General features: G+C 49.1%; 11 protein-coding genes across 11 annotated transcripts; 7 read left to right on the top strand and 4 right to left on the bottom strand.

Moving 5' to 3' along the window:
- Positions 1-55: 55 nt before the first annotated feature.
- On the bottom strand, positions 56-3593 carry TRVA0_009S02080 (DUF1765 domain-containing protein; the record flags this gene model as incomplete). Its single annotated transcript, XM_076683588.1, has 2 exons — positions 56-2360; positions 2425-3593. 2 exons carry the CDS (start codon positions 3591-3593, stop codon positions 56-58), a joined length of 3474 nt encoding a protein of 1157 aa, XP_076542215.1.
- A 2496-nt stretch (positions 3594-6089) lies between these two features.
- Positions 6090-8072, top strand: TRVA0_009S02058 (uncharacterized protein; the record flags this gene model as incomplete). The annotated part of the gene is made up of 1 exon (XM_076683587.1): positions 6090-8072. The coding sequence occupies one exon, from the start codon at positions 6090-6092 to the stop codon at positions 8070-8072; it is 1983 nt and encodes a 660-aa protein (XP_076542214.1).
- Positions 8073-8744: 672 nt separating this feature from the next.
- Positions 8745-9158, top strand: TRVA0_009S02036 (GFA family protein; the record flags this gene model as incomplete). Its single annotated transcript, XM_076683586.1, has 1 exon — positions 8745-9158. The coding sequence occupies one exon, from the start codon at positions 8745-8747 to the stop codon at positions 9156-9158; it is 414 nt and encodes a 137-aa protein (XP_076542213.1).
- Positions 9159-9202: 44 nt separating this feature from the next.
- Positions 9203-10090, bottom strand: TRVA0_009S02014 (uncharacterized protein; the record flags this gene model as incomplete). Its single annotated transcript, XM_076683585.1, has 1 exon — positions 9203-10090. One exon carries the CDS (start codon positions 10088-10090, stop codon positions 9203-9205), a length of 888 nt encoding a protein of 295 aa, XP_076542212.1.
- A 2969-nt stretch (positions 10091-13059) lies between these two features.
- Positions 13060-14707, top strand: TRVA0_009S01992 (uncharacterized protein; the record flags this gene model as incomplete). Its single annotated transcript, XM_076683584.1, has 2 exons — positions 13060-13232; positions 13585-14707. The coding sequence occupies 2 exons, from the start codon at positions 13060-13062 to the stop codon at positions 14705-14707; spliced, it is 1296 nt and encodes a 431-aa protein (XP_076542211.1).
- Positions 14708-14937: 230 nt separating this feature from the next.
- Positions 14938-15684, bottom strand: TRVA0_009S01970 (uncharacterized protein; the record flags this gene model as incomplete). The annotated part of the gene is made up of 1 exon (XM_076683583.1): positions 14938-15684. One exon carries the CDS (start codon positions 15682-15684, stop codon positions 14938-14940), a length of 747 nt encoding a protein of 248 aa, XP_076542210.1.
- A 2121-nt stretch (positions 15685-17805) lies between these two features.
- CDC34 (SCF E2 ubiquitin-protein ligase catalytic subunit CDC34) lies at positions 17806-18580 on the top strand (the record flags this gene model as incomplete). Its single annotated transcript, XM_076683582.1, has 3 exons — positions 17806-17895; positions 17952-17977; positions 18037-18580. The coding sequence occupies 3 exons, from the start codon at positions 17806-17808 to the stop codon at positions 18578-18580; spliced, it is 660 nt and encodes a 219-aa protein (XP_076542209.1).
- A 426-nt stretch (positions 18581-19006) lies between these two features.
- TRVA0_009S01926 (uncharacterized protein) lies at positions 19007-20578 on the top strand (the record flags this gene model as incomplete). The annotated part of the gene is made up of 1 exon (XM_076683581.1): positions 19007-20578. One exon carries the CDS (start codon positions 19007-19009, stop codon positions 20576-20578), a length of 1572 nt encoding a protein of 523 aa, XP_076542208.1.
- A 410-nt stretch (positions 20579-20988) lies between these two features.
- Positions 20989-23481, top strand: HIS4 (trifunctional histidinol dehydrogenase/phosphoribosyl-AMP cyclohydrolase/phosphoribosyl-ATP diphosphatase; the record flags this gene model as incomplete). The annotated part of the gene is made up of 1 exon (XM_076683580.1): positions 20989-23481. One exon carries the CDS (start codon positions 20989-20991, stop codon positions 23479-23481), a length of 2493 nt encoding a protein of 830 aa, XP_076542207.1.
- Positions 23482-23822: 341 nt separating this feature from the next.
- On the bottom strand, positions 23823-24198 carry GRX1 (glutaredoxin; the record flags this gene model as incomplete). Its single annotated transcript, XM_076683579.1, has 2 exons — positions 23823-23992; positions 24045-24198. 2 exons carry the CDS (start codon positions 24196-24198, stop codon positions 23823-23825), a joined length of 324 nt encoding a protein of 107 aa, XP_076542206.1.
- A 489-nt stretch (positions 24199-24687) lies between these two features.
- Positions 24688-25858, top strand: LSB5 (Lsb5p; the record flags this gene model as incomplete). The annotated part of the gene is made up of 2 exons (XM_076683578.1): positions 24688-24946; positions 24993-25858. The coding sequence occupies 2 exons, from the start codon at positions 24688-24690 to the stop codon at positions 25856-25858; spliced, it is 1125 nt and encodes a 374-aa protein (XP_076542205.1).
- Between the last annotated feature and the right edge of the window lie 46 nt (positions 25859-25904).

Raw genomic sequence — 25904 nt, 5'->3', positions numbered from 1 at the left:
ACAGTCATCACACATTCACTCTATGGAATAAATAAAATCATTAGTAAGGTAGTAGTTAGCCAGCTTTTAGTTTGGCAGGAACTTCAGCAATCATGAATGGCACACCGATGCTCTCTAGTCGACTGACTCCGGTGAGAATCTGCTTCGATCGGACAAACTCCTCAAACTCTCGAACGGTATCAATCCATTCACTGAGCGCCCTTCCAGCATAACGCCAGTATTTCACGTCATCTTCTGCAGAAGATTCAACTTCGTGGCCAACTAATGGCGAATGCCCAATCAGCAACGCATTCGCAAGGCTCAACGATTCCTCTCGGGCTTCATCTTCTTCCATTTCATCATCGTCTCCTTCATCGACATATTCGTAGTCCTTCCTCTGCGCAGACTCCTCAAAAGGCAACCGCGGTCTGGCCAAACTCTTTTTGGCCCGATTAGAAGATTCAGTAACCACTTGCAAAAGAGACCCAAAGCCATTATTATTGGTCTTGCGCTTCCTGTTCATTGCATGCACAAGCTGCGCCCGAGAGTGGTCTCCAGTATACTCCAATCCAAACTTGTACATCGGCCGCGAAATTTCAGGCCGCTTTTTGAGCAGCTGTGGTGGCGGAGGAATTAAGCTCATTGTCAGCGACTTTCTATCCCCCTTCTTTGCCTTTGGAGTAGTGTTGCTGCTAGCGAGAGAGCTGCTAAAGCTCGAAAACGACTTGACAGATCGAGGAGATGGCGGAGTGGACCGCGAAGACGACCCAGAAACCGGAGTATGCGTAATCGAGGGAGTTGACGACGATAGAGACGAGCTGGCAGATGAGGCCTGGCTGTAGACGCTTCGCCGATTACTACCTCTAACGGGCACGTTTTGAGAAGGCGCACTTACGGACCGCAGATTCGCCGCACTGGAATATCGCTTCAAGTTTGGAGTCGAGTGAGAGTTTGGAGTAGACTGAGAGTTGGAAGAAGATGAGTTACTTCCAATCCACTTCGACCACTTTTTCTTTATCGAACTGCCCAGCGATTCCAATGACAGTGAACTGTGGCTGATATTACTGGACTGCCGCTTCGAAGTTGAGGTTGGAGTATTGGCAGTAATAGTCGCCAGGCTGGGCGTGTTGAGAACCGAGTCAGACCCTCCGCTGTTGCTTCCACTGCTCTCATTTCGCACCGTTTCCTCGCTATTTCGGCTCGCTATCGGCTCCTTGGACTTTTTAGACCTCACACTCACCTGGCGACTTTGGGCGTCTGGCTGTTCGAGTCCATCTACGGCGACCGAAGTAGTCGGATAGGAGTACGCAATGTCGTCAAAGACGTCGTACTCATTGACCCTCCGGGCCATCGACCCAGAGCCCGAAGAAGAAACAGACGAGAAAGACCCTGGTGCGGGGCTAAGTGCACCGCCTTTTACAAAATCCGGCGTCAGGGTTGCCTCAACAGAACGAGGACTGCTAAGGCGTGAAATATTAGGCGTGTTGTTTGTAGTGGCGGAGGCTGGGTTGGGCAGAATTGCTAGCCTTCTGCAGACAACTGGGCTGCCAGATTCCAGGCTGGGCATGGGCTTGCCCATACTCGTAGCGTCTTCTATAATTTGGGATATTTTTGAGTGCGACTGGAGCAGTCGTTGTCGCAGCAGCGCCCTAGCGTCGGCGTTGTAATTGGACACGAGAATCGAGGAAATGAACTCAGATTCTTGTCCCACAGATGCAATACGCCAACATAAAAGGCGCAGGTAGTAAGTTCGAACTAAGGGTTGCCAGTGGCAAAAGTACCGCTTCCACATCTCGACAGAGAGCAGCCAGCAAGTGCACCCCCAGCGAATGCCGTCCTGAGACGACAGGTATGCCGTGAGCTGGGCGTCCTTGTTCTGGTCCAGCGTGTCAATGCCGAGCCCTTGCGGATCATGTAGTTGGGGCAGATTTGAGTTGGAGGCCGACAAAGTAGTGCCAATGGGGATGCTATCCCAGATATTAAACAGCAGAGCCAGGGCTCGGAGCTCAGTATGGGCGTTGTCGGACATGAGCATTTTCTGCACGACAGTAATCCAAAAGCCCCAATCTATAGCATTATCTTTCTGCATCTGGACGCGGTGCATAGATAACGAATGGGGTAGTGTCAAGCTTGAAATGAATTCTTCAATGAGATCTGCGAGCACGATGCAGCTTTCCACGTCGAAAAGGCTAGTTCGAAGAGTCGCGGCACGCACAATGTGTTCAAATTGGCGACAGTAGAGCTCGTAGAACTTGATGCACTGCTCGTCGTTATGCAAAACCTCTCTAATACATGCAAGCAGTTTGAGCTGGTCGACCCGCCGTCGTTTGCTCGAGGTAGAGACGGGAGTGACCGCCACAGTATTAATTTCGTCAGGAGTACTAAGAGAATCGTTAGTTGGATAATCTCACTTGAGGAAAGATGGGAGTGTGGGGTAGAACATACAGATTGCGGGTTTCGGCTTTAATCATTGGTTTCGGAGGATGAACTAGCGAGTCCAGACTTCCGAGTAAAAATGCATCAATCATGATAAGCCCTGGAGCGGCCATAATGTTACAAGTCGAGAGCTGGTTGGTCGACCAAAATTCCGAAAGGATCGAGTAGTAATGCTTAAGAAATGCAAAAAAAACGTCGCTATTAGACGAGGCCCATCGGCGAGTCCATGGGCCGTACATGTCGGCGAGCTGAGGAGGCGGCTTAGGTCGCATGATTCTAATAGTACCCGATTGTGCATTGGACATATCGGGGAGCCCCTTGGCAAAGCCCACCAATCTAGACAAGTGCATAGGGAAAACAGCACGAAGAGTTCTAGAGTCCGAGCTAAGTTCAAGAGGAGAATCAAACGACACCTCTATAATGCGGTCGACGTCGGTCTGAGAAACTCGCAGCAAGTGGATGAGCACTGGAGCGACGCCAGGGGCCCAGTAGAATGCATAAGCCAATACTTTGCCGGAAAAGGCGGCAAAAGACAGAGGTACAGACTTCATGTTAGCCAGCTTGGTGATGGCCAGCTTTACGGTATCATACAACAGCGACTCGAAGATGTATCGCGTAGTAGCGGTGGATTCTGTCCACTCCTTGCGGCCCATGATGCCGCTGACTGCTTCTAGATAGGCGGAGCGGTCCGAGCCCGCCACTGGGTGCGACCGGTCGCGCAGGGCCCCCAGGATGGAGACCCACCACTTCTGGAGCACTTTTACGCGGTATGAGAGGTCGTCTGTGGAGTCTCTAGAGTAGGGAACTTCGTTTTCGCGCAGAAAGGGCAGAATGGCGAGACGCAGCACGTTGGACTTATGGATGCCTGTCTTCGAGCAGAAGCGCGACAAGTCGTGCTCCAGCGTTTTGAACCGCGCGTGGTGGTGCGCCCGTTTACTCTTGGAGGGTGGCTGATGCTTCGAGTCGTCCATTGAGGTTGTGGATACAGGTGATGCTGGGATGGACGTGGAAGTGGTATTGGACTCAATTGAGGTCGTAGAGATGGTCAATGTCGGCGAAGTCGTCCCCGATTTCTTGGACAGGATGGAGAGCCGCTTATCGTCGCCGGAGCTGTCACCGAGTCCGAAGGTGGACGACACAACCGACAAGAAGGAATTGCGTCTTGATACCGAAGTCATCGTTCCACCAGCCTGGGAAATCTTTATGCTCGCTTCCTCCTCACTTCCTGTAGATAAAGGATACTATATATCACACGCGGAATAAAAAACGGATAAACTCGCTCGTAAAATCACGCACCCCCCGGATATCCAAAAGAATAGAAAAAAAAGAAGCTCTATCGATTGTGGAGTCAAGTGCGAAAGAGCTTTCTTGGGGTATTTTGTTGGACTAGGAAAGTAACCTGTGCAGTCTGGGCGGCCCTTTCTTCTCTGATCAAAGGTACTTTTCGTACACAGATGCCCGTTTTTTCAAACACAAGATTCACCTCCAGCCCTGGAGATGATACGGTAGTTACTACCACTCGTATAGGGTAGCACAGTAGTAGTACTACTAGTAGGAGGTAGTGAAAGGAATAGCCTTCTTCTTCGGGGGTCTTAGACAACACAAGGCCCTTTTAGATCGCTATACCACCTCTCTTTACCCAGAAAGAAATAGCCACGCCTGATCAATTGGACCAAAATTTAAACTGGCAGGAGAGGGAAAAAAAAATCCAGGCGTATATTCCCGGAAAGGGGCGTATCTCGGGAAAACAATGGTGTCAATATTTTCCGATGAGGCCGCAGAATGGGCGGTGTTCCCTGGGTGTCTTCTACCGTACTGCAAAAGATTACAGCTGCACGTTTCCACCCTTTTTCTTATTGGATCGGCCCTGCTTCAATTGCAGCTTTGCTACTCTCCAACAAAACCCCCGTACCTTCTCTCTTTTTTCTTCGATATGCCCCTACGGCTGTCTGTTTCGGATGTCGAACAAGAGGAATGTGCCCCGGATAGTTCCCACCGTGGCGGTCACAAGCGTATAAGGCCTTCTCTCTCTCTGTTCAATGGCAAGGAGGCCCAAGGGGAGGAGGCTTTGATGCGGGTGCTGATAAAGGGTTAATTGGGGGTCCAGCCAGGCGGCACCGAAATGGATGATGGAGAAAAAAGGGGCGGGTGATGAAATAAATTAAAGTCGCCCAACGAGAAAAGCGGAGCGCTGGATATTAAACCAGTGAGCCTAAAAAGCGCAAAACCCCTCACTAATCGTTCACCTGTACGTAGAAGTGTCGTAATTCAACAACAACGTACGTGTAGCAACTAAAGGCAGGCCGGAGTTGCGTGACTGACGTAGTTAGTCCGTACCTCGTTAGTCCTGAGTATGGTATGAACAACTGCTGTCTTGTTCGCCCGGGTAATCTTTTCCAGTCTTGGGGGGCTTTTAGAATTTAACCCAATCTCCTTCACCCCGTGTTTTACTAGTACTACGTACAAAGTAGGTGGTCTACAATATGGTAAAAGGTGTGGACCCTTCCCGTGTAATGCCGTCAGAGTGCTGACAGGCCAGCCGCAGCAGAACGTCTTTTTTTTTTTTAATTATAGTAGCTACGTACTGTGGTAATGCATTGTGATTCGCGTTCTTTTTATATGTTGCTTATGACATTGCATTGCATCCGGGGTGGGTGTCCCACTATGATACAAACTGTGTGCTCACTACACGCCTATCGCGAAACCACGCCTAGCGGCGGCTTACTTTGGTTATTTTTTTTCCTTCAGTTCAAAACGCCGAGAAATAGCATCTAAATTGGCTCTCTGCGATATGCCTGAAGAGTATCTACCTATGTGACGACCATCTATAACCCTCACACCATGCGGCTTGGACTTTTGTTTATTGTCGCGGTCTGCGTGTCACAAGTGTCGCAAAAAAAGGTAATTTTAGTAGCATTTTTTTTGATATCATCGCCATCGGGAGGGGGTGCGCTATAACGTAGCTGGCGGGCGAGAGCGGGTCGGCTAGCCGATCGAGCCGATCGAGCTGCCATGAATTAACATCAGTTAAATTACCCAATCTTCGAGAACTAGTTACAGCACAGGGACTAATAGCCCGAAGAGCTCAATCCCCCCCCCCCCCCCCTCCGAGGACTCTCAATTCAAGAGGCCGGAGGTCGCCAGCTCTTAATTAGAAAAGAAGATAAGTGGTAGTGGCGTGATTTGCCAGGCAATGAGAAAAATAGCGAAGGCTGGATAGTGCCTGCCTTGTTGTGGTAGTTGAGAGTGGTGTGCTGGGAGAAACGATGCCGCATTTGGGAAGGTGGTGCGGCGTGGTGAGGCTCGGTGGCGCGCCTCCCATTCCCGAAAATGATCGCGAAACTGACAGGTATAGCGACGTGCGCAGTACTAACCGAGTAATCGGCGATGAGCTTTGACAGAGTTGACAGTAGAATAATGAGGAGGCGTGTGCGGCGGCGGGACCGTTAGATTTCCTCGCTTAGGGATTGTGCGTCCAGAACACGGACCAATTCGGCTACGCGACTATCCTGCCCCCCAGAGGCCTGACCAGATTCGAATCAACTTCATATACTGCAGTAGTAGTAGTATTAGTCGTAGACAGGTCGTATATAAAATCTGAACAATCCGTTAACGATGTGTTCTCATTTTTCTTCAAAGTACCAAAAAAAACCTAATATAGCACATACCCTACAATGCACTTCTCTCGCCCAGCACTGTCTTTGCTGACTCTGGCATGCTTGAAAAGCGTTGTCGAGGCAAGCTCATCCTATCCTGTCATCAATGTCGATGGAGGCCAGCAGACGCAGACTGTCACTGTCGGTCAAAACTCGATACCAGCGGTCAGTCAGGAGCCAGCCAATGCTCCAATTGCCTCCAATAAGCCAACCACTTCAATTGCATCCCAGAGCCCAGTCATTGCAGTTGTCTCCCAGGTCCCGAGCGGTTCAATTGCCGCCCCGGAAGCCCTCTCCCCTATTATTGCATCGAACTCCACAACTATCACTACTGCTGATACTACTAGTCTTAGTAGCAGCTCAGTTGTCAGCATTCCAAGCAGCTCGTTGACCGCGCACTCCTCAACACAAATATACTACAGAAACAGTACCCTTCCAGCTGACCGTTCATCCACACCTGCTTCTGCTTCTAACAATAATGTCCACTCGTCTGTTTCAGCTCCAGCAGCTCCAGCAGCAGCTTCGTCCAACGGAGTTCCATCAGATGGATTCACTGGAACTACTACTACCACTACTACTGTGACTGTTCCACCAAGTGCCAATGCACCAGCTCCAGCACCAGCACCAGCTACTTCGGCCGGGTCTCCTCAGCCGTCTAACCAGGTCCCATCTCCACAGCCTTCTGCTCAATCTCCACAGCCTTCAGGCCAGACTTCAGCTACTGATCCAGATGGATCGCCGCAGGACCCTGCTAGCTCTGCTGCAAACCAAAAAGCAGCGGATCCATCGAACCAAGACCCAACTACTTCAGCTGTTGAGTCCAATTCGGTTCCAGCAGCCGCCCAGCCAACTGACCCATCGCCAGTTTTCAACGATCCGCAGACTCCATCAGCCGTTAATCCTGCGCCTCAGTCTGCAGCCGAGCATTCCAATTCTGCTCCAACCTCTGCCGATCCGTCCTTTAGCTCGGATCCATCTCCTTCTCCAACCTCTGCCGATCCATCTTTTAGCTCGGATCCATCTCCATCTCCATCATCTACTGGCTCCAGCAATAGTGACGATAATAAAGATGACAACGATGAAGATGATGACGATGATGATGATGGAATTTGCTATGTTGATGGTGACGACGAAGATGACGATCCAGCAACCACTGCGACTCCAATTGAAACATCGTCCAAGCCACACGTTCCAACTACTCAGCAAGTTCGAACTACTCCAACCGCTTCTACTACTGTATCATCGACTTCTACATCCCCTTCTAGTACTGCCTCTTCTTCCTCGAGCAGTTCGACCACTACCACCTCTTCTAAGGGGACTACCCTGCGAACCACAACCTCTTCGTCTACCTCTTCATCTTCCCGCTTGACCACGTCTTCCCGTTCGACCACTTTCCGTCTGTCTACATCTTCTCCTTTGACTACGTCTCCCGATGATGACGGCCCAACCGCTACAATTACCTTGGAAGGTGCTACTAACGGCTTCGCGGCCCAAGCATATCAGACGGATAACGGCATCGAAGGCATTATTCTTGGCACTCCAGGCCCTGAGGACCCAGTTCTCACTGGAGGTATTATTCTAGGCACTCCAAAAGGAGCATCTGCTCCCTCTGTCACTGCAGCTGCTCTCGTAACCGATAAACGAAGCAATATCCCCAGTCCTACCGTCGGCGAGATTGTTATGACCATCTCTGGCTACGGAGACTCGAGTGACGATCCAGCCGTGGCTACTAAAACGACGACCACGAAGACCACAGTCACCGCTAGTGGAGCCACCTTCACGACCAACGTCGTTGAAACCTACACTACCACCATGGAACCAGTTATCCAGGCTACCGGAGAGAGTTCCGGTGACAGTCTTCCATCGGTCGTCACCATCAAAGCCCCTCCACCATTCGAGACCAATTCTCCCACTGGCTGGTACCCTACTAACCTCATCACCCAGCGACCATTGGAATCTCCTCCACCAATTGTCTACCTCACTGCTGCCACAGCAGTCTGAACAGACAAAATAAGACGTTGACTACTCTTGCATGTATATTACTTCGATTCGACTTTTTTCTTCACCCCCTTTTTACATAGATTTTTTTTGGTTTATCGTTTTGCAATATATTTCTGGCGTTTTTTTGGGATTCAACAAACGGAAGCAGTTTCATAGTCAATCGTATCAACTGGGCACTATTCAATTCGGCCAATTGTGTCAAACCAGCACCAAAATGCCAAGACTCGTTCACACAATGGCTCCAACACTATCCAGGCCCATACACTCGTGGGGTTCATGAGTTTGGAAACGTTCCAGTTTCATCAAACCGGTCCCTTTTAATGTGTGGCACGATAAGACAAGCTCACCACCAAAAAAGTCACTCTACACCATTGAATAACAAGTTGTAGAGGCAGGTGCAATTTTCAGCGGGTACCCTGCTCTCAAGTGGCTCATCATTACCGGTCCAGCGCAAAAATCGCTTTGTCAGGGTTTCTAGGTGGTCAGGGTATTTAGGCGGTCGGGGACAAAACCCCCCAACGCATCGGACCATATTAGAGAGCAATTGTGTCGAGGAACAAGGTGATCAGCGAAGACACGGACCAGGCAAAGGACTATAAATACGCCTCCACAAGGACTGAGGATCATCCTCTCATCACACCAGCTCCAAAATAACTAGTGAATAAATCAACAATGGCTCCATATCACGGTGAATGCCTCTGCGGTGATGTCAAGATTACCATCAAGAACGAACCACAGGGCAGCTGCGTCTGCTTCTGCAAGGATTGTGCTAAGTTGAGCTCTGGCCCCGGCGGCGCATGTATTGTCGTCAAGGAAGAGGACATCGAAACTAAGGGCAAAATGTCCACTTACGTCACGACTAAAGTCGTTTCCGGCAAGCCAAAGACGTTCTACGTCTGCTCTCATTGCTTCACTGGTATCATGGGCAACGCTGAGGGCCAGCCAGATATCGTAACTGTCAAACTTGGTCTCTTCAGCACCGAGGACCAGCTCAAGCTCTTCCCCCAGGGCGGATTCATGGACGATTCCAAGACCGCCTACACCAAGAAGCTATCCGAGTTCCTCGGCAAGCAGATCACGGCTTAAAAAACCTCCTCAAAGCTTGAAAAAGTATGTAGTTTTTTGGATAGTTATCCCTTAACAACCACATGATTTCTCTCAAAGTTCTTGCGCTGTTCCTGTTCCCGTAGAATCAGCCCCATGGCCACAATCAAATCGGCCAATTCAGGCTCCCAGATAATAAACTCGCCGACCTTCCGCGTCTTGGCCAGCGCCTTGCTCACCGTAGAATAGTACAGCGCTACCGGCGCATCGCCATCCTTGAGCTCAAAGAAGCCAGACCCAAACGTAGACGCCAGCCCAGGCGTGCCGTGCCACGCAAGGACTCGCCGTCCGCCCTCTAGCGCAACCTCTGTCAGAGACTTGGAACCCGTATTCAGCATGATTATGGGCCCATCAGGCAGATCCATGGTGTACACGACCTGATCGTTGGAGAGAATCTTCTGCCACACGTGACAGTACAATTCATCGCTCTCGCTGATCTCGGTCGAATCGTCCAGTGAATCTGCCAGGAGGCACCTTGCGCCCCGCGTCTTCTGGCGGAATATCGACATATACGGCGTCTTAGTCCTCGAGAAAGGCACATGCTTGGGCACTACGCAATGCATACACGACACAGGAGACCCTGATCGGGCCTGCTTCGCAACGTCTTCGGAATCGTACACGGTAATACCGGCCTTGAACCGCGTAGCATAGACAGGCAGTGTGTACCGCTTAGCCCAGACATTGTAGCGTCTCGACACATAGGTAGCTGCATCAGATGAATAGGTGTATACACTCAGCTGGTCAGACCCGTTGTCGCTTTCTTCGCTGTTGATGAGCGTCTCGTATGTCATGACCGAGGCCGTGTCGAACGGCTGTTGCAAGCTACTTTCGGCAGTAGCAGCGGCCTGGGAGCTACTTTCACCACGAGCTATGGGCTCTCGTCTGTGTTGGGCAGTAAATCGTTTCAGAAGCATCTCTTAGGATAATCTTGGTGATATTCAGGGGGAGAGATGTCAAGTTATTTAAGGCATCAAAACCGTTAAAATTTCAATCTTGCATGAGAAGGTCTCGGGCAACCGACGGCAGTTGCACGGCTGAATAGTATATGCGGGTAGCCACAGGCAACCACACTACCACATTGACCAGGCACAATTCATATGTAGCATGCAATTATAAGGCAGGGGCCAACTGGGGGAAGGAGAAAAATGTTCTAGAGAGACATAGAAAGGAGAAGGGGCATATTTTATATGTTCCACAGGATCAGCATTGTTGCGTATTACATATGGGTTGTTGTGAGTGGTTGTATCACGCAAGAACTACCAAGGTGTGCGCTATCGCCATTATCTCCGCTTGTCCTTTATACAACTGTAATTGCACTGCACTTGTCTTTATGCTATTCAAGGGAGTAGAGATTGTTTTATATCCTATTCAAGAAAGCGGAGATCAATAGCAAGTGTAGCTTTCAAATCGAGTTTTCATGCTATTGTCGTCCTCGGCTATTATAACATCGCAACATGGTAAGGACAATTCTTGATATTTGAAATAAGTTAATGGATATAGATAAGAAGGCAAATATTCAAGAAGTCCTTGTTTTATCAACAGTTTAATACAGTTAAAAGCATGGAAACAAAAGAATTGGAGATTCGTATATTGTGGGGGTACCTACTGGTATAACTACCGGTAGTATGCTTTTCTAATATGCTTTTTATGTGTCGATACCTTAATTAGAAATGATATGGGCCACAGTTGTATGCATCAGAAGTCATAATAAATTGAGCTCGCAGTGAGCTAATCGCCTACCCGTGTCATCTTACACTGAGGCTGGAAACCTGAATCCCAATTCCGCTAATTTTCTGTGCCTTCACATTATCAAGCCGGCTTGGATCACCAAATAATGCTCACTATGAACTTACTTTATCCTACACAATGACAGAAATCAGCGAGCAAAGTCCTCGATAAGTACTTCGCGTCTATATGGCTGCACGATAAAAAAGATTCCGCTTCCAATCAGTTCACTTCTTTGCTCGTGCTCTATCTTCTACTTAGTATTTACATTACTCTCGTTTAGTTTTCCAATGATTTTGTCAAAAAATGTCGCAGAACCGTTACATTGCTAAACACTGGTATAAAATCGTTCAATGGACCGAAAACCTCGTCCAGCGATGTAGCGGATCACGGTAGCAGATGGCGGATCGCTGGCCCATTTTCACAAAGATCCACAAAGTTGAATGATAGCACCACCCCGTCGTTGCATTATGTCAAACGGATGGACAAGTCGGAGGGCATAAAAACCATGCATGGGGTACCTGCACGACCCACATAAGGCTTTTTGAGTGGCATTTGCTCAACGTGGGTTAGAAACTCACTCGTCAATCAGTTTCGAACTATGCGGCATATAACATGACATACCGTGACAATTTCGATGAGAGGGTAATGTTCAGCTATTCCCTGTATGCTCGTTAAAAGGCTTGATATTGTGCTGCTGTGGGCACTGTAAATAATTTTTGACTAACGCAATGAGCTTCTGGTTTCGCCCTTACAGAAAATCGAGGCATTGGCAAATTGAGACATACTGCGAACGGTTCTTCAATGAGTGACATTTGAAAGGCTAAACTGGGGCCGATCACACGCCGTGCATGAGTCGAAAGTCGAGCGGCATTGGCTCTTCCGCACAATAGCTTTAGTAAACTATACATATCAAAGGCGGAGTAGCTACACGTATCGGTGTTCGACCAAATCTTCACGCCCATGTCATGTCGTTTAGAGACGCCACGCATCACCGTATTTTGATCATCAAGGTTCTCCGTAAATCAACTGGTGATGTCCATTGACATCATCAGGAGATCGCTCAACCGACACAATCTGTGCATTACTGTTAATGAGAAACATAACATTACTAGATGTTCCTCTTTTTAGTGGTGGATCCAAGCTTAGATCCTGCCGATTTACGGTCATACTGTTGAAAATTGGTACATACAGCATCTGTCCCCCCCCTTCCCCCCTTACTCTTGGAATTGGATGTCCTGGGGATACAGTGTAGCATCATCACCCCATAGATACGTTTCGATGCTGTAGCCAAAAAGTAAAATTGCCTGTAGATATCTGTCACGGCATATCCCCAACGCAATCTAGGGGGTCTCCTCCCTACTTTCGGCGTTTGATCATTGCACACTGCTTAAAGGCGTATGCATTTAATTTGCCTTTCCAGCTCTGTGCGCTGCCGTATCTGGACAAAATTGACATTGTAAACGTAATGCAATGCACACCCAGCACAGTGCCAAACAGTGTCCCCTGGACAAGAACCTTTTTTTAGACCTCCTGCAAAGCTCGAGCATACATTTGGTTAATCAGGCACCGTTCTGCGGAGGGAGGGTACGCAAACCCCGACTCCCGAACGTTGAGATCGATCGATGTAACGTAACCGATCTTGACCGTGAATAAAAAACGGGTCTTAGATGATCTCTGATGGAGAGACAACGGTCTCATAAAAAGAGAAAGAGAGGCGGTAGAACACACCTCCCACCTCTGAACTGGGCAGTTTTTTTCTTCCTTCAAAGGTACGGGTAAGTACCATTAGGGGGTGTTACGTAGCGTGTTTCCATCTCTGAGCGACGGTCAAACAACTTGAAACCGACTGGCAGACAGAGCGTACTGCGCAGAAGTGCATGTACCCTCCTCGAACATACAGCACATTTGCCTATCCGAGTTGTCCAACCTACACCAGTATCGCATTTTTTTCATGCTGACAGGACCCCTTACGTACGTTTTATTTGCCGCTTTTGAAAGGTTTGACGTGCATTGGCAAAGGTACACACGGTATCTTGATTAAATATTCCCCCCTCCAGGATCGGCCCTTGGAATTTTGCCATATATATCCAATCGCGTAGCCCATCTTTGTCAACTTTCCCTTCACTCCTTGCCTGCCTGTTATTTTTCGTCAAAAATGATACCCGAGCTTCGCAAGAAGTCAAAGTCCACTCCAAAGCTAAAGCTAGAAGCAGTCGGAGCAGCGATCCGGCTGGTTTCCCACGACTCTGACGACGAGCGAGGAGGCACTAGCTTTTTCCGACGGCGCAGCAGTAAGCGACACTCTGGAGACAGTTTCATGAGCAAATAGTAAGTATCACACGCCCCCTCTCTCCGGTTTTACAGTCCATCGCGACACACTCTTCGAGAACTCGTAGTGTGTCTTCTTCCGGCTTCATATGATTTCCTTGCCCTATTCACCCCCCCTCCTTTGCTGTCACTCTGCTGTACGCACGGTTGGCCTGCAGAACGCACAACCCGACAGCACACATGTCATAAAAAAAAGGGGGGGTAGTTGGCATGGTAACCCTGTTAAAAGGTCCCCCAGGTACCCATGGATGATCATTAAAGTTCAAAACCGGATGAGGAAAAATTGAGCCCTCCCCCAAGACTAGGCGGAGAGTATCGTGTCAGAGCTAACATTTGCCTTCTTTTGTATTAGTTCGGACGATCGCGACGCGTTTATTGACCCAGAGTCGCCATGGACCGGCTCGTTCAGTCGGAAAATACGGGAGTCCCCTGGCCTGGAGCGCATCCAGGAAAGTGGAGATGAAATTGACCTGGACGCCATCAAGGCGCGCAAAGGGAGCTACCTAAGCATCAACTTTGGAGAGTCGGACTCGTCGCTGGACGATGAGGAAGAAAAGTATCTCCGTCAGCTCAGGGAGTTTGACGAGCTGCGGTTGAGGCTCGACCAGGAACCAATCTACTCAAAATCTACTACTAACCCACTCGTCTCAGACTCTCAGGAGAGCTGTGAAACATTATCTGGCAGTGCCAGTCGCCTCGTCAAGAGGAAGCCGGCGCCATTGCCCCTTGCTGGTGTTGCTGCAGCACCGGGCTCTAGTATTAATACTCCAACACTCCCTCCAAGCTCTCCACCTCCTCCAACCCCGAGTGAGGCTTCTGCATCCATTACTAGCATTCTTCGAAGCTCTTCAAGTGTTCCAGTGCTTCGAATTTCGTCGACTACCGCCGCTACTGCTGCTGTTACTACTTCGGCGGACGACACTAGCATCATTACTTTCAGGAACAGCCTTCATCGGCCATCAATCTCTCAGTCTTCTACTCTGTCCGGAATGTCAGTGTCTTCGTCAATTCTTTATCCTCCGACAAAGCTGCACTCTGATACAGAAAGTATGACGACTACAGCTTCTTCGATTCTAACCCCCACCTCTTCTAACCACACTTCGCCGGCGCTTTCGTCTTCGCCGTGTACATTTGAGCTCCACAAGAAGCCAGGGCGTTTACTGAGCCTACCTTCGTTTGCTCCAACTCACAAGCTCGAGAAGCTTCAACGAGAGGTTAACGAATTGCAGGACAAGTCGCGACAGATTAAGAAGGATCTCTCTTTGCTAGCTCCGATCGCCAATGGCAATCCGTATAAATATCCGCGTGAGCAGCGACAGGAGAGCAAGAAAAAGTACGACGAACTCAACCACGAGCTGGAGATTATTGAGAAGCAGAAGTATGAGACTGGTATCAAGCTTACTAGAGCGTGGAAGCGCTATAGAGAGTGCAATGGTGGTGGAACCGAGTTCTGGGCTCACGGTCCGGGAGCTTAAGCTTCTCCAATTTTTTTTATTTAATGCGTTATGAATCTATTTATCTAATATAATGTCTGAATTATTCAATGTATAGTATTTGTTTCAGTATTTTGCTTTAACCAATCCTCCAATTGGATATCATACGAGAAGAGGACAAGAAGTCACAATAGCTATTGGCTGGTCTACGGTTATTGGCGAAACAATAAGTTGTAATAAATCATAAATCATTAATCATAAACAGTACGTAATTAAGCAGAATAGGAATAAGTATGGGTAATCTTGACCCCTTTATCACTGTAGAGGGTCGAAAGATCCACCTTATGGCTCTTGCCGGTCGTTTCGTCAAACACATGGCACCCAAACTTGGACGCATATGGAGGAGTATAAAGATGCAATGAAATGGCCGGCTCGTGCGGGTCCGGGTTGTACATTCGATGCAACCCAATCTGATCAGACATGTAGGACACTTCGTTCTCATGATAGGTCATTTCCCGTTTGACTTTCATCGTGTGGGGCTCAAACGTGCTACTCTTATCGGCATCCTCCGGCCACTCGTAAAGAGTCTCGGTCAGCCGTCCCTTGAGAAGCTTGACAATGCAGTGGGCGTTGGCGTGGTCATGAATCATGGAACCTTTACAAGGATTCCACACGAGAATGAGCAAATTGGCCTTCTTGTTAATATCGTCGACACCATTCCGCGTGTAGTTTCTCGAAAGATCTTGGAGGGCATACTTGGCCCAATCGGCCTCGCTGCTCTGGTACTGTCTCATAGTGTCCATGAGATCGTCGACATCGACGTCAGCCGAGTCAATGCCGCTTGACGGTCCCAGAATAGCCTTAATATCGTCAACAAGCCGATCAAAGCTGGTCATAATAGCAGTAGGACCGTCTTCAATTGACTCATAGGGCGGCGTGGGGAGCTTAACCGGTGCAGACCGGTGGCCGGGGCCATTCTTGAACGCCTCGAAGTCAATCAGGCGCTGATCGGTCAACATGTTCGCAAGCGATATGATATAATATATACACCAATATAGATGCTACCCGCGCGCGACTAAATGCTAATCAGGGGTAGGTAAATCTTGATAGCTAGACACACAATGGTTGGATACCTCGGCGATAGTCCAAAAAAACTTTCAATGAGGAAATAGCTGTGGCTAGTGCGATGGCGCAAAGTCACGTTTTTTTGCGAATTTGAGTCCACGGTGGGAGATTGCCCAATATTTATAACCAAACTCCCCACTGTGCGTGCGCACGCACTACGGTGCGCCGCATCTTGCTTCACTAGCCACACCAGCCACAGCTAGTACATGGCGCGATGAGGTGCCCTGTCGCCTAATCTAATCTAATCAATCAGACCGACATGCGTTAATTCCATCGTTGCTGGCTTCACTAGCGAACTTCGCCAGTTGTACTTGTCCACTGGAATCCATTTTTTTTGCCCTTTCGCACAAAGTTACCCTAGAGGTTACCTGCAGAGTTTTTTGCGCCCACGCGGCACCTCCGCAGCAGCTAAAACTTCCCAGAACTGCAACTCTCTGCCCGGATTCGGCCGATAGTTGCGAGACCCTTAGGCTCCCAGGCCCCACGCTCTGGCCAAATAGAACATATTTAGTGGCATTTACGGGATAAAGACATTTATCTGGTGGATATATATTGTATTCTTTGGATTGGAATATATCTATCAAAACGCTTAGTTATATTATGACCGACTATTAAGCCGCAATGACCCTGCGATATGCTCAATGAATAGCTCCGACGGAATTGGCCAAAAGGAGTACATGTATTGGAGTCACATGTAGGCTATGTAGGCCGTAGCATTCCCGGGTAAGTTGCCTGATGTTGGCCAGCGGTGGGGTATTGAGGGTTCAGCTGCAACGGAGACTAAACATACATCATAGCGACTTTGCATCACGCGGCATGATAAAGGTAGATTGAATTTTGTTATAACTAAAACTAGTTTACTGGTTGTCTAGTGTGGCTAAATTGTTAATGAATCAATAATGGTACAAATGAAGTTTGTAGCAGTACGGAGTTCTACTACGGGATTGTACCGTATCATCCGTCTATGGTGGTACCTCCTACCCAGACGGCTGCTTGAGTGATTAGGGTATCCGAGGGCCAGTCCTCGGATTTCCTTGACTCCTCTTCGAGGAGATTTGATCAGGCGATCTTATTCGGGTACTTCTCCCCGCAATTCTGTTGTTTATCTACGGCTGGTTAGTACTTATAGAGGGCCCAGACTTAAGTTAATTGTAATATCGGATCTCGAAACCCGATGGATCGGATTACATCATGCTCATACTTGTTAAGATTTACATCCATCTTAAAGCATAAGAGCCACAAGATTAAAAGTCTACATGATGAATTGTTTGTATTGGCTAGAAATGCCGGTCCAATTCCCATGACCGTCACAGTGATTGATGGGTATAACATCCGTATGGCTATAGCGTAAATAGTCGATGCTTATCTCACATACGGTAAATCAGGTATCGTCTTACCGTACTATCCGTGGACCTATCGAAAGCATGTAAACTATAAGAGACAGTTCCAGATTAAACCTTCAATCCCCAACGTACCTCGAGAGCCCAAAACGGCCGAGAGTAACTCTGCGTAACTGCCCATACAATAGATATTGGCAAATGCACCATCCTAAAGCTTTAGACGACTAGTTATCTACAGACGAAGGTTCCACTAAATTGACATATCCCCTGACCAGGATCAAGTTTTGGCTCCAACGAAAACGCAGGTTTGTAAGTGCTCATAACAATTAACCTGCATTCAATCGGCTCAATCTGAAGAAACATTGAATTCAATATAGTCAGTGCTGCTACGTATTATCGATATTATGAAGATATGCGGCTCGTGGGGCTCGTGCGGCTTAAACTCCCAAAACGTACGGTAACGGGCACCGGGTGTATGGGAGGGCCTTGGTGATCGAAGGTGAAGGGATTTTTGTAACAAAAGGGCGGAGGAAAAAAACGACGACTTTGTAAGCGCTTTCGAGCTCCATAAAATACTGTATAATAATAGCCTAGATTTCTAAAGGCCCTGCTTAGAAACTCCCCTTTGTTGCGTTTAAAAAAAGGCTTGAAATCAACGAGATTCGGGAGTAGAAGATGTCCAAGGCGCCCAGTGCTACGCTTCTATTCAAGCAGTTCAAGGAACTGACAGATCCAAAGAAAGCGATCCCATCCTTTCATATTACAGTATGTAATTCCCCACAAGTTTTTTTTTTTTTTTATTGTACTAACGGAAATCACAGCTCGATAACGATGACATATACCAGTGGTAAGTGGAAAATCACTGAATCACTGCAAGAAGACGAAGAAGAAGGACTAACTTGATAGGAACATCGGAGTCATGGTGCTGAGCGACGATTCGCCGTACCACGGAGGCTACTTCAAGGCCAAGATGACGTTTCCAAAAGACTATCCGTACTCCCCACCCAAGTTTAGATTTACCCCAGCGATCTACCACCCAAACGTATACCAGGACGGGCTTCTGTGCATTTCCATTTTGCATCGCAGCGGAGATGAGTCTTCCGGCGAAGCTGACGAGGAGACGTGGTCCCCTGTGCAGTCGGTCGAGTCCGTGTTGATTTCAATTGTTTCCCTGCTGTCGAGTCCAAACATTAATTCTCCAGCCAACGTAGACGCAGCGGTGGACTGGCGCAAAGACCGAGAGCGGTACGACCGCATTGTGCGCGAGCAGGTGGAGGAGTCTAAAAAGAGTATCCCGGAGGGCTTCGTCATGCCCAGCGAAGCGTCTGCATACGTTGCTCCGAAGGCTGTTGAAGCAGCGGACGTGGTTGACGATGATTTCTGGATGGAGTCAGAGGAGAGCGAAGGTGATTTCGACGATGATGAGGATGAGGAGCTGCACAGCGATTGACAATAGAACACATTACCTCCCCCGTTATCGAAGAACGAAAAGCATATCTATGTGTGCCACCCTGCCTACCTTTCTACGTTTTTTCTTCAGCATTGGAAGTGGTATTGCATCTCGCATGATATTTGCGAGTGACAGAGATTTCATGTACGCATTATGTACATAGTAATCTAAACTTATTTATCATGATCACCAAGAATTCTTTATTGCGATACTCTGATATGCTCAGCTTGTCGCAGTAGTACAGCCACTCCGACTGTAGTAAGTAATAGTTGGGTTGGTGCATGTGTGAGAAAGTGGGCGTGGAGAGTAATTTAACCTTCGGAAACCTTGGACTCTCTTTTTCCCCCTCTCTCACCTGTTTCCGATATAGAGAATGGAGAGTGGAAGCGAAAGAAAACGACTACACCATTGAGTGAGCAGGATTCAATGTCTGAATTGTCGTCCATTGCTGAGGCGTTGCCAAGTTCTAAACATATCCGGTTCTACAGCTCCAAAGAGTTCCAAATTGTGCTGGAATATTGCGACCGACAATCATTGTTAAATCTGCAATTGTGCTCAAAGGCATTTCGCAACATAGTGGGTCGCAAACTCTGGAAGCGTATTGTGCTCATGGCCTGCCAGAGCGTGTATCGCAGGCCCAGAAAGGGCGTTGAGTTCGGCTACGATAGGCACTATCCGGACCACAACATTTCAGATTCCGAGCGCATTGTAGTCAATTGGTCCAAGTTGGGCAAATTCATCCGCTTCCTTGATCATCCGTCTACCACCATCCACGGATGGGTCCACTGTGTAAAAATATGCATCGCATTCAAGTCTCCCGGCCTCACCATGACCAAGCCAAACCAGTCAGGAAAGCTTTCCGGAGAAGACATTGATAACTTTATGGCTCAGCTCATGACAAAAGAAATCCCGAGGTACTTTAAGAACCTCCGCAGGATAACAGTAATATCGGGGTTCTGGGCAGACCGCATGCCCAAGTACCCGTCGCGGTCGGCGGCTACGCCTTGGGAACGAGCAATCATCAAACTGTGTCGATATTTTCCTTCGGCTCACAAGTCGCTTCATTTCAGGGATGTCTGGATTTCCTTCAAAAATCCCCAGCTTAATCTTACTAATGTCCAGACCCTGGCGCTCCAACTAGGCGAGAACCATGAATTGAGACTGTTGGAGTCTTTGAAACTGCCCCATACACTGCGCAGATTTGATTTGATCTACCGCAAAAAGATTGACGTGTGGTCAGGCACTCTAGAGCGTATCATGTCGCCTTGCAGGCGTCTCCAGGTCATTAATATTGAATTTAATGGTAACATTACAAACACAAAGTCCGAATGGCTTCCCGCAAGCGTCGTTGAATTTGGCAGAAACTACCCCGACGCCGAGGATTCTGCTCTGTATCCGATGCGCCATCCTAATATGAGCTATCTTCATGTGCATTTTCGCTCTGGAGCTCGGACACTTGCGCTCTACTACAAACATCTGCCGAATCTAACTAAACTCCACGTAATCGGCCCCACCGACCTCGAGTACTACCACGATGGATTGTACAATGAATGCCCAGACATTAAGCAACTACATTGCGAAAATATGCCAGCCCGCTATGTGGGCACCATGGCTCGTCATTTCCGTTTGAAATCGGTAGTAATCGAGCGCTGTCCGGTAGAGGACGATCCAAAACTCTCGAGCGAAGACAGACGCCGGAGCACCTACGAGTTTTACGACGAAATTACCCGTTCCCTTGGATCCCTTCATGCAAGTCTCGAACTTGTCTACCTTGAAATGTCCCCTATTGTTGACGTTGCCAGAGTCACTGAGATGATAACCCAGCGTATATCGCCCGCTCGGACTACTGTAATTGCCGGGGACAAGGTGCAACTAGAAGATCCCAAGCGCTACTGGTATATTGACACGCCCTGGACAGAAATCGGTGATTCTGTAGATATGGGCTACGGTCTTGTTCTCCACGGGCGTCATATCTTTATGCTCACCTCCACCTTCTAGAGCACTCACTATCCGTGGCCATCTATTATAGTGCTATACTTAGAACTGCGTACAAAAATACTAATTGAACGCAATTCAGATAGCTGAATCTCAAATGTGCGATGGGGTTTTGATTAAATCCGGGGCCGCATGAGCCGCACGTAAATCGGATGATAACCTCAACTCATACTTCAGCAGAAAGTTTGTTTATTTTAACCAAATAACTAAATACTCTAATTCTAAATTATATGTCAATTTCCTGTTGTCAATTGAAGTAAATTCCGATGAGATATGGGGCTAAACTAATGGCAAGCCGCACCCGCCGCATGCGTGCGCTGGGTGAAAAATTTCGAAGTGACTCAATCGACTATCTCCATATATACACTCCCCGAGGACCATTTGCACTACCGTTCCCTAATACCCGATTTTAAATGTTCCCAGTCTTACCACTGCTGAACTCAGTGTCCGCTGAGTCTATTGACAAGTTTTCAGTTGTCGGACAGGTTCTGGTGGCCGCGGATCAGGACCTCGTCAAGGTCGCATCCGACATCAAGGCTAACTTCACCGGCATCAAGGCCATTAGCGTCCTGGTCAAGTCCGAGGCTCCCGCCGACGCTTTAATTAGCCTGTTGGACGCTGGTGCCTACCAGGTGTTTGTTACCTCTCAGAGTGCTGCCCAGCTGGCTGAAGCTGGCGTCGATGCGTCGCGAATTGTCGTCGTCGACGATCAGAACGAGTCCTATGCCGGCGTCTTCCTGACTTCTGCTCAGCCAGACAGTGTTAGCGAGTACGCTTCTAAGCTAGGCAAGCAATTGCTTGCCAATGGTGGTGCCAAACAGCTTTATGTTTTGCAGAATGAAGTCTCCAAGGGCCTGGGCGCCGCGGTCCAGGTCGTGCCGGAGGACAAGCTGAGCTCTGATTCTCTGGCCGAGGCGTTCATTGAGCGACTCTCGACCGACCGAGAAGACAAGCTTTACACTACTCTTGTGGTCGATGAGGATGAGAAGGCTCTGGGTGTCGTATACTCGTCTGATGAGAGCATCAAGGTTGCGCTGAATACTCGAAATGGTGTCTATCAGTCGCGAAAGCGTGGTTTGTGGGTCAAGGGTGCTACCAGTGGAGCTACCCAGAAGCTCGTTCAGCTGGATATGGACTGCGACAGCGATTGCGTCAAGTTCACTGTCAGCCAGACCGATGGGTTCTGTCACAATAACACCAAGACTTGCTTCGGCCACTATGATGGCATTTCTTCTCTCGAACAGACTCTGGAGGAGAGGCTGAAGAACGCGCCAGAGGGATCCTACACTGCTCGGCTGTTTAACGACCCTAAGCTGCTCAAGGCAAAGATTATGGAGGAGGCCGAGGAGCTGTGCGATGCTCAGAACAAGGACGAAATTGCCTGGGAGGCTGCTGATCTCATCTACTTCGCCATGACCAAGTTGGTCCGGGAGGGTGTTTCGTGGAGCGACGTTCAGAAGAACTTGGACGCCAAGGCCCGAAAGATCTCGCGACGAAAGGGCGATGCCAAGCCAAAGTGGATCGCTGTGGATTCCAACGAAAAGAAGGAGAAGGCTCCAAAGAAGAAGGAAGTAGAGGCTCCAAAAACCGGTGAGATCAAGATGAACCGATTTAATGCTATCAATGCTTCGCCAGAAGATATTGAGAAGGTGCTGACCCGGCCGGTCCAGAAGACTGCTGATATCATGAAGCTGGTGACTCCCATCATCCAGGATGTGCAGAACCGAGGCGACCAGGCCCTGCTGGACTTCACCCTCAAGTTCGAGAAAGCCAAGCTGGAGTCTCCAGTACTTACCGCTCCATTCCCAGAAAAGCTTATGCAGCTGACTGACGAAGTTAAGGCTGCTATTGACCTGTCCATTGCTAACGTAGAGAAGTTCCACGCCGCGCAGATCTCCGACAAGCCGCTTCAAGTTGAGACTTCTCCTGGCGTCGTGTGCTCGCGATTCGCTCGACCAATCGAGTCGGTGGGTCTCTACGTGCCAGGCGGTACTGCCGTGCTTCCATCTACTGCTCTTATGCTCGGTGTTCCAGCTAAGGTTGCTGGGTGCAAGAACATCATCATCGCTACTCCACCACGGTCCGACGGCACGCCAACCCCAGAGATTGTATATGTAGCCCACAAGGTCGGCGCCAAGGCGATTGTGCTTGCTGGCGGTGCCCAGGCTGTTGCCGCTATGGCCTACGGTACCGAGTCGGTGCAGAAGGTTGACAAGATCATGGGCCCGGGCAACCAGTTTGTAACTGCTGCCAAGATGTTCGTGCAGAATGATACCCGTGCTCTGGTGAGCATTGATATGCCGGCTGGTCCTTCCGAGGTTCTTGTTATTGCTGACGGTAAGGCGAACCCGGCATTTGTTGCATCCGATCTGCTGTCGCAGGCCGAGCACGGCGTTGACTCCCAGGTCATTCTCATTGCTGTGGACATGTCCGAAGAAGAGCTCAAGGCTGTCGAGACCGAGCTCCACAACCAGGCTGTCGAGCTTCCGCGAGTGGACATTGTGCGGGGCAGCATTGCGCACTCCACGACTCTCCTCGTCAAGACTGTCGAAGAGGCGTTTGCTCTAAGCAACCAGTACGGACCAGAGCACCTTATCCTGCAGCTTGAGGACGCTTCTAAGTACGTTGATCTGGTAGACAATGCCGGATCCGTGTTTGTTGGCGCCTACTCTCCAGAGTCGTGCGGCGACTACTCCTCTGGTACTAACCACACGCTGCCTACGTATGGCTACGCCAAGATGTACTCTGGCGTCAACGCTGGCACCTTCCAGAAGCACATTACCTCGCAGGAGCTGAGTGCCGAGGGCCTGAAGAACATTGGCAAGGCCGTTATGACTCTTGCTGAGATTGAAGGTTTGCATGCTCACCGAAACGCCGTCAAGGTGCGACTTGAGGCTTTGCAGTAATTTAATAATTTTATCCGTTTCTTAGAGATATTTGGGGGACCAGTCCCCCAAACCCCCTGTGGGCTCCGCTGCGCGGAGGTTTGAGTTGTAACGGGGTATTTGTTACGCATTGTAACAGGAGTTTGTTACAGTGGGGGCGAAAACTTTGTTACGGGGTAACCATCACCCAAGATACGGGGGTCTGGGGGTTGGCCCCCAGCTACGGGAGCTCGAGGGCTGGCCCTCGAATACACTCGGTTGCTAGTACTAATGGGGGGACCAGTCCCCCCAAACCCCCCTGGGGCTCCGCTACGCGGAGAAAGAGAGCTACGAGAGTAAAGAATCTAATGAACTGTACAAATTTACAACTTACTAGTATCAGCGGCCTTGAGGATCATATCCTTGAGAGTCTCCGGCTTGACCTTCTCAAGATCAGAGTTTCCACCCACCAACTTCCCACCAATAAAGATCTGGGGGACGGTTCGCATGCCACTGATAGTTTCCAGCGCCTTTTGGAGCTCTCGACCCTCATCTATCACAAACCAGTTAGCTTCATACACTCCCTATATAATAATATAACCTACCCATCTTGTCGAGTTCAATAATCTTCGCTCTAGCACCGGCATTGATCAGCGTTCGCTTGGCGGCATTGCAATACGGACAGTAGGACTTTGACGCCAAAAACACAGCGTTGCTCTTGATCAGGCTTCGAATCGTCTCTACGTGATGCGGGGTCATTCTGACGGGTGACAACCTCCTTTTTAAAATCAAAAAGAGTATGCCTATTGCGATACCAATAAGAATTAGCGACATTTGAAATACACTGGGTCCCGGTATTTCGGACACATAACGGTCGAATCTGATTTCATCATCTGTCATTCTACGATTTACGCAGGAGCCCGCCCATAACCGTAGGCCAATTCCGGGGCTCACTCCGAAGAAACGCCGCAAATGGCACCCCTAAATGCCATTAAATAGTCCTAGAATTCCATATATGTTCATTTTTTGAGCATCTTCACCACCAAAATATCATTTTACAAGCAGTTAGTACCTCCTTGAAAATGACACCCCCGAAGTAAGTATCAGCACACCCCTGCGCACGTGAGATGCACATGACGTCGCAACCATGTGACCTGGGGCCCTAGCACTGGGAGACGTGGGGCAAAGAGGCGACCACCAAAAAGACGACACACAAGGGCTGGAGGCATCCGAGGGCAGCAGTAATCGATGGGGTTCTTGTCGGACAACAAGCCGCATACGGCTATCACGGAGACAATTGAGCGGTTAACTTCAGAGCGGTATGATGAAGAAGACCTGTCCGAGATCGTTGATCTTATGGAGCTCATCACGCTGAGACCAGCCGTGGGGCCTACCGAGGCGGCCAGAGCGCTGAGGAAGAAGCTCAAGTACGGAAACAAGCACAAACAGCTACGTGCATTGACCCTATTGGATGTTATGGTTCAAAATGGGAACCGCGACTTGGAGAGTATGTTAATATGGGGTTATATTGACAGAGCTAACGAAAGGGGTAGTGCTTTACAATGACGACATGCTTTTAGAACGACTTCGCCAGTGCGCGTTGGAGTCGATTACAGACCCCGTGGTTAAGCGCAAGATCCAAACGCTGGCGGTGGTGTGGGCCCAGGAATGCAAGGATAAACGGGGTATGGAGCGTCTTGCTACGTTCTACAAACACCTTCCAGCGCTCAAGAAGCGGTCCAGCAACCGGGGAGGAGACTCTGAAGGGTCTGGGAGTACCTCACGAGCCAGGGGCAACTCATTTTCGTCTCAATCGGCGCCCAAATCGACCCAGAGAAGGCGTTCTGCCACGATGTCGTCGGTTTCAAAGCGTAGCAATGGCAGTGGGTCGCGATCCCGCCCGGAGAGGACTTCTGGAAGCGGTGGGGGACCGTTCAATCTTGAGCGAGACCGGCCTAAAATGCTCCAGACGATTGCTGAGGCGAACACTGCTGCAACGAACCTGCAAAACGCTCTGCAATTGGTCAATCAGCAGACGGAATTGTCGACGGAAAACAAGCAGGCGACGCGGTGCTTTAATCAGTGCAAAAAGCTGCGTCGCCAGATTTTGAAGTACATCCAGGTCGTCGAATCTGAGGAATACATTGGGTCTCTCATTCACGCCAACGAAGAGCTGGTCAGAGGGCTTAAGAAGTACGAGAAAATGTCCAAGGCGATAGGAGAGGAGTCTGATTCGGAGGAGGATTGGGGGGTTAATGATAGAATGCGACGAATGAAGGTGGCTTCTGACGCTAGTGACTCCGAGAGTGACGACTATTCCGAAGAGCAAGAAGAGGAAGAAGAGAATGATCCAAACAACCCATTCGCCGACTCCCATCGAATCGTGGGGACTCCTGTGTACGAGAAGCCGATTTTCTAAAAGAGTCCTTCAACACATTTTTTTTCATGGTTATTAATGATATTAT

This window comes from Trichomonascus vanleenenianus (genome assembly GCF_965637985.1).
Source record: "Trichomonascus vanleenenianus strain CLIB 3782 genome assembly, contig: TRVA0_009S, whole genome shotgun sequence".
Lineage (NCBI taxonomy): Eukaryota > Fungi > Ascomycota > Dipodascomycetes > Dipodascales > Trichomonascaceae > Blastobotrys > Blastobotrys vanleenenianus.
Note: the sequence above shows the minus strand (reverse complement) of the source record. Positions and strands in the feature narration are given on the sequence as shown.